The sequence below is a fragment of the Micromesistius poutassou genome, assembly GCF_964030765.1.
Source record: "Micromesistius poutassou genome assembly, chromosome: 22".
Taxonomy (NCBI): Eukaryota; Metazoa; Chordata; class Actinopteri; order Gadiformes; family Gadidae; genus Micromesistius; species Micromesistius poutassou.
In genome coordinates this window covers 819,881-826,407 of record NC_140292.1, presented here as the reverse complement: position 1 = coordinate 826,407, position 6,527 = coordinate 819,881, and the positions used below count along the sequence as shown (strand labels likewise).

At 48.4% G+C, this 6,527-nt stretch overlaps 1 protein-coding gene across 3 annotated transcripts in view; it reads left to right on the top strand.

The window, feature by feature from the left end:
- Positions 1–345: 345 nt before the first annotated feature.
- LOC311367925 (tyrosine-protein phosphatase non-receptor type 12-like) overlaps positions 346–6,527 on the top strand; it is a gene marked incomplete at its 3' end in the record, with an annotated part of 31,094 nt that continues 24,912 nt past the window's right edge. For 2 of the 3 annotated variants that reach the window (XM_084486794.1, XM_084486796.1), the window contains exon 1: positions 346–820. In XM_084486794.1, the coding sequence (XP_084342920.1) occupies positions 722–820 (99 nt within the window). In that variant the 5' untranslated portion in view covers positions 346–721. The remainder of the gene's footprint in view (positions 821–6,527) is intronic. The other variant, XM_084486795.1, reaches the window with a different exon arrangement.

The following is a 6,527-nucleotide window of genomic DNA, read 5'->3' as shown; positions in this document are numbered from 1 at the left end:
ATTTTGTATTACCAGATCAACACACATTCAAGTCTGTATTAATCTTGCAAAGTCTAACAACTTTGTCACAAAAATAATTCATTGATTAATTGACACAGAGAAGACTACTGTACAAGTTTGGGAATCTCACCAATGAAAGAACTGCGATCAAATTACAGACTTGCATGACCGCCAATCAGATACGATTATCTACGGAGTGACTTCCAAACTAACCATACAGGAGCTAATTTGCGGTGGGTTGTTGTCCAATCAGGGTGCGGTGCACCGACAAAGGGGCCGGCCGGGCGCTCAGCGGCTCTCAACCCAGTCCGGATGTTCTCCAGTAGCGGAGTAACAGTGTGTGAATGTGGCAACAGGGAGACAGGGAGGGGTAGACCAGACTAGACCAGGGTTTTGCATTTTTTCTGATCCCACCCGCGATATAACCCAGTATTTACATTCTACCGAACGCACCGACCACGGCCGGTAACTTTTCGGACCAGTACGCGTTTCTTTCCTGAGGATTAAAGCATCTGAGAGACAAGGAGAAGGAGAATAAAGAGCATGGGGCTTTAAAAGGTGTTAAAAACGATGATACTTTGCGAGGGGTCGTGAAGCTTATGTATTTATTTATTTATTTCTACCACCGTTCCCCTGTTTGATGCCCGCTCCCCCCCTCCACGCCGGGCGGGTCTAGCGAGAGGAGCCGGACGCGTAGCGGTGGACACACACGGGGCGAAGGATGGACCAAGCCTGCATCCTGAGAAAGTTTATCGAGGGGGTCACCGCCATGCGAGAAGGGGACGAGCGGGGAGAGGACAACTTCGGCAGTGACTTCATGGTGGGTCTCAGACTTTCTGCTTCCTACCCCCTTTGGAAGCCCCCCCCCCTCCTCCTTTCTCTGGCTTCCGTCTCCATGCATGCTCCCCACTCCTCTCCAGAGCCCCCAGCGGTCCGCGGGTCGTTTCTCTGTCTTCCTCCCACTAGCCAGACCCGGTCCAGGACCCCCAGTCCGGTCTGTCCTCCCTGAGCCCCCCACCCGACCCGTTCAACCCGGTACCGGCTCCGTGGGCCAGCTCCGGGCCGAGTCAGATGCACCACATTCCCCTCTCCCTCTACTCCCACTCCCCGGCTCCCGGTGCGGCCTTGCATTGTCTGCTGCAGCCCACAGACCCGCTGCTGGTTTACCCCCCGTACGACCACCACACCTTGTATGTAAACGTATATAGGGACGCTTTTTGACGTGTGTCTTTGTGGTTTCCGTTTCTCTCCATCGTCCCACGTCGGGGATGCACACCACGTCTCCTCCCTAGCTCCTGTTACCACTCAGTTGTCTCTGATTTGACCGAAAACATGGCCTTCATGTCCAACAAGGAGCCAATTGGGCCGGTCTGGTAATCCACCCTCCCTGTGGTGGGGCACTGTGGTGTGTTTGGGCTGCAGGTATTGTCATCTGTCCCAGGGAGCAGATGTTGTGCTAACCGGATGCTATAGCGCTAGCTGCTGCTCCCACCATGACTCTGGGGGAGCATGGACTGGTGATTTGATTTGAAACCTGCGCTGTGTTTATGTTCTACTGCAGCTGTTTACTCCTATCAGAACATATCTGAATGTGAAGTACCAGGGATACAACTCGCCTATCCACGAGTCACTCCATTCAGGGATGGTTCTCTCCAAATCGTTTTATTCTGGTCCACTTCTGCCCCCCCCACACCGTGGGAAAGACGACAGTAACTGTCCTCTGATAATGATAAAGCTATAACTGTGGCTCCAACTCAAGCCACGAGAGGCTGCTAACGAGAAAACGTGCATAGTCCAGGTTTAATGCACCGTTGGGGTTCCTGTTATGTGTTGTTCTCATCTCGTGTATTTGATTGTAATTCTTGTAATTTTTTGTTTTTTTAAGAGTGCATGTTGAAATGTTGATTGCATTTGACAAACAACACAACTTTATTGTTTCTAATCTAGTAGCTTAGATTCCTAGCACACCTACCCACCCGTCCTTCTGCATGCAGGCAGCTTGCTCAAGCTTGCAACATTCTTTCTCCACCAATTTCATAACCTGCTGCTGTCGACTGCAATGGCTGGTGAGCCGTAGTCATCGACTCTGCCCTGTTTGTTAGTGAAACAACACAGGCAATGATTCTGTGTCCTTGTACCAGGGTATAGAAGCTATTCAGCTATTGTGGGCTGTAATAGGATTGTTGTGAGTTAAAGGGTGTTACGCAAATACTGGACTTCCACAGGGCTATTGAGGAAGTATAGGCTGGACAAGGGGAGACAACACAGTCTTCTGCTGTTTCTTGGTTTGTAAAACCCGGGTGTATTTGAATCACATCACATGGAGTTTTCAGTGTTAAGAAAAGGTGGATGTACATGTATGTAATGCACCCCTCTTCGATCAATTCCAAACATGGAGTCTGAGGACTAATTAAGATGTTAACATGTTAACAGGACTTATTGGAGACGTTCAACACAGTGACACCTGGGAGCGGCCAAGTCTACTGGCAACATGTACTGGCTGGCTGGCTATTTGGCTATTTGGCTGCTGGCTATTTCTGACCGTTTCACAGCTCCATCAGAGAAACCAGAGACCACCTTTCCAGTCAGTGGCGGTCAAGAAACCGGAGCATGATACGTGAATATCATAGTCAAGGGACTACTGTAACCCCCCAATACACTGACAACCATCCACTCTCTCAGGAGATAGACCAACATTTCTGTGTAAACAACAGCTGAGGCCGGGACTTGCATGTGTTATTGTATGATTTGAAGTCCACCCAAAGATACTTTCTTTTAGGGAGGATTGCCACCCTTGGTGCTGAGATTCTCGGCAGTGCACGCAGTGTCTAGGGAACACTTAGGGTCTTAATTATTCAGCACATACAAACACTTTTTTGGCAAACTTGTGTTGAAAGGCTGGCCTTCTGCCTAAGTGGCAAATAGGCTAAAAAACCAGCGAGCCAGAATTAGAATGTGTCTATTTCAGCTTGTCGCTAGCACGAATCCCGAGCCCTGAATAATGCTCAACATATTGTCAGCGTACTCTGTGGCTCCTCCGCCCCCACACACACACAAACACATACACACACGCAATGTAAACCCTTTCGGCTGGCTATTGTTGTATACATAGGATGCATTTTAAAGACCTAATTACAGTATTCATGTCTGGGAAGGAGGACAAAAATTATACACTTTGTTTCTGCAACCCAAGCTGCTGTCGTAGGCAGATAGAGGCGCTCTGAGACTCATTCATACCTCCCGATCGGCCTCGGCTATGAGCCCAGCGACGACCTATCAGAGGGACCCTGTGACGTTTTCACTAACCGTAGTGTCAGCCAATTCATACAGGGACTAATTGTGTTCTCCCGTGTGTAGTCCGATGATGGAGTGCAGTCCAACTTCTTTACAATGGTTTAGAGCAGGACATGACATGGCCTAAAGGGACCGAGGTGATAATCGTGTCAAGGGTTGAGGTGGATGTTGGTGGACGTTAGTGTTTTGGCGTATTCGCGGTTCTCCTGGTGTTCAAGACACTGATTATGTTTCCGTAACCACTATGTTTGTGAGTGGCAAGAATCAACAGTGGCGTTATGGGCCAGTTCAGAAACGGCATATTGGGCTGTGCGGGTGTGACGGATGTATTATTTCATAAACGGTTGGGTTTCCATGCAACACATTTTGGTGGAGGTTGAGTTGTGCAGGTAGCGGTCATGTAGTCTCACTCAAGGGCCTTTTTAAGTGAGCACCAGCCCACCCCAAAATTGCCTCGTGCTCATTTTGAGTGGGCGGGGGCACCTGCCTGTGAAACTATCACATTTTTATCCTTCAGAAAATCAACAACAACCGTTATTGTGTCTGGACGGAGGCCTCCCGGAGCTTATGGGCACCATGGCTGCTGCCCAAACACAGCAATTTGTGGCGACTAGATCAACAACAGGTCTCCGTTTTGGTCTCTGACATTTTCTGGTGCTGTGCCGGATGAGGCGGACATGATTGGTTTGTTGAAGACAAGGAGGCCAGGAGCTCTCCATGTGTTAATGCCTTTAAGACGGGAGCGCAGGGGAAATCACTGCATGGTAATTGGGTGCAGGTCAATTACATTTACATTCATATTCTGATGGAGGGGCACACACACACACACACACACACACACACACACACACACACACACACACACACACACACACACACACACACACACCCCTTTACCTGCCAGCTAATGCTCATCAACAGGCTTTATAGTGTATACCTGGTTCCTCTATCATTCTTGTCTTTTTATTAAGGGGGCAACGGCACTTACACATTCCCGCACTAATTCAGGACTCACACGCACACACTCTTGTGGTCATTGATGGTGTTGCTGTCTAGACTGATTTGTGTAAAGTGTGTGTGTGTGCCACACCTTTACCAGCAAATGATCCAAAGGTGGGTCTTCAAAGGGTAAGAACACAAGCACACATACAGAGACACTCCTATTCCCCTGACCCACACATACTCCATCACGTGTCCAGACACACATTAAAAACATGCAATAAAAGCGTGTGTGGAATGTAGTAAAAATATTTCCACTATCACCAGGGGGCTTCCTGTGTGTGTGTGTGTGTGTGTGTGTGTGTGTGTGTGTGTGTGTGTGTGAGTGTGAGAGAGCATGTCTTGTGTGACTCAAAGGAGCAAGGCCTCCCTCTTACCAGTCATGTGGCAAACGCACACATGCAATAGTGCAATTTCTCAACTGCTACTTGTGATTGCTATAGAAGACTGTCCCTCGTGTGTGTGTGTGTGTGAGTGTGTGCGTGTGTCCCCTGTGTTCATTCCCCATGTGTTTCAGAGAAGGGAAAGAAGAGAACTACTCAGTCACCAAAGGAGCAAAAATCAAAAGTCTAATTTCTTGGCCGGTTATAATATCTGACCTGACGTTGAGGACGGTGTTGTTGTCCCGCTTGGTCGGGTCCTGGGTTAGCTTCACACACAAGGGGGGGGGGGGTCAAAGTTCAGCTGTGGCGATAGGTAGGGTAATGAGTAATACTACAGTGTGCATGCCAAATGCTTCATACTGGTGTGTTTAACTCCAGTTGCTTCCTGCTACACACACACACACACACACACACACACACACACACACACACACACACACACACACACACACACACACACACACACACACACACACACACACACACACACACACACACACTCTTTGTGTGCTCGGATACAGGATGGAGGAAGGCTGACACACACACACACACACACACACACACACACACACCCTTCTTTTTCACCAACAGTCTTTTGTCCGAAGTTTGAGTAAATGGGCAAACGTCTTTTCCATGAAGAAGATTGAATACCGGTAGTTGGTCACAGTTGAAAAGTAAAGTGCACTTTAGAGTAGATCCACTTGGAGAGTTTAATATTCTCCAAATTAAGGTCAATGAGCTTTTAATGGTCATCAACCTCTTTGTCCTACAGTGGTTTACACAAGACAAATGTTTGGTTTGGAGGATAAAGGGAAGGAGAGAGTCACACACACACACACACTGTGCTACTGACCTATATTGACAGAAAATGCGTGTTTGTGTGCGCTTCTCCCCCCCCCCCCCCCCCAAACACATGTGTATTCTATTTTCCGGTGCAGGGTATCATACATTGTGTTACGATGTTCTGAGCACAAGGGTGGGTCGAGTGTGACACACACTTCCACCTGACTCACACCGGTGCCCATTCACAGGCCCCATGATGTCACTTCCTGTTGGGGTGAACTTGATGATCCAGACTAAAGTCGGACCCTGACCCTAGGAGGCGTCTGTGGGCGGGGCCAGGGGTCTTCATCGGATCAAAGGGCCTTTGAGTTGAAGTGGGGTCACTGGGGTCAGCATGGAGATCGGGGCGACCCCTCCCGCACCCTGGGCCGTTGGTGCACCGCAAACGGGACTTTGGTGTGTGTGTGTGTGTGTGTGTGTGTGTGTGTGTGTGTGTGTGTGTGTGTGTGTGTGTGTGTGTGTGTGTGTGTGTGTGTGTGTGTGTGTGTGTGTGTGTGTGTGTGTGTGTGTGTGTGTGTGTGAGAACGTTTTTATCGTACAGGGTTACCTTTTTTACCCTCCAATAGGCCTATGTAGTATTCTACTGTTGAATGTGACTATAAATGCATTTACATTTAATATCAAGTTTAATTATGTGAATGTTATAATAACGTGTGTTGAATAGCTTTGATGATTTGATAAAACTTCTTGTGGTATTGTTTATAAAGTGTGCAGATGCTTCGTTTTCCCGTTTTCATTCATACTTTTCCGCGAGCTTCATCGTACCCGGAGGAATGGAATGTTCTAGAGACTGATCCATGGAAACGGGTGCTCCAATGCTGCCGCTTCACCATGTTCTCTAGTACAGAATAATCTGTGGCCATCGTGGACAGAGAGAGGGGGCTAGCCAGAGAGGATTTGAGAGAGGGTTGTTGTGCAGTGATTCTTCCCCCTGCATCGCTGGGATCCAGAGCAGATGGATTATTCAAAGAGCTTTGTCAGAGGTGACCTATTTTAACGTCTGCGTGT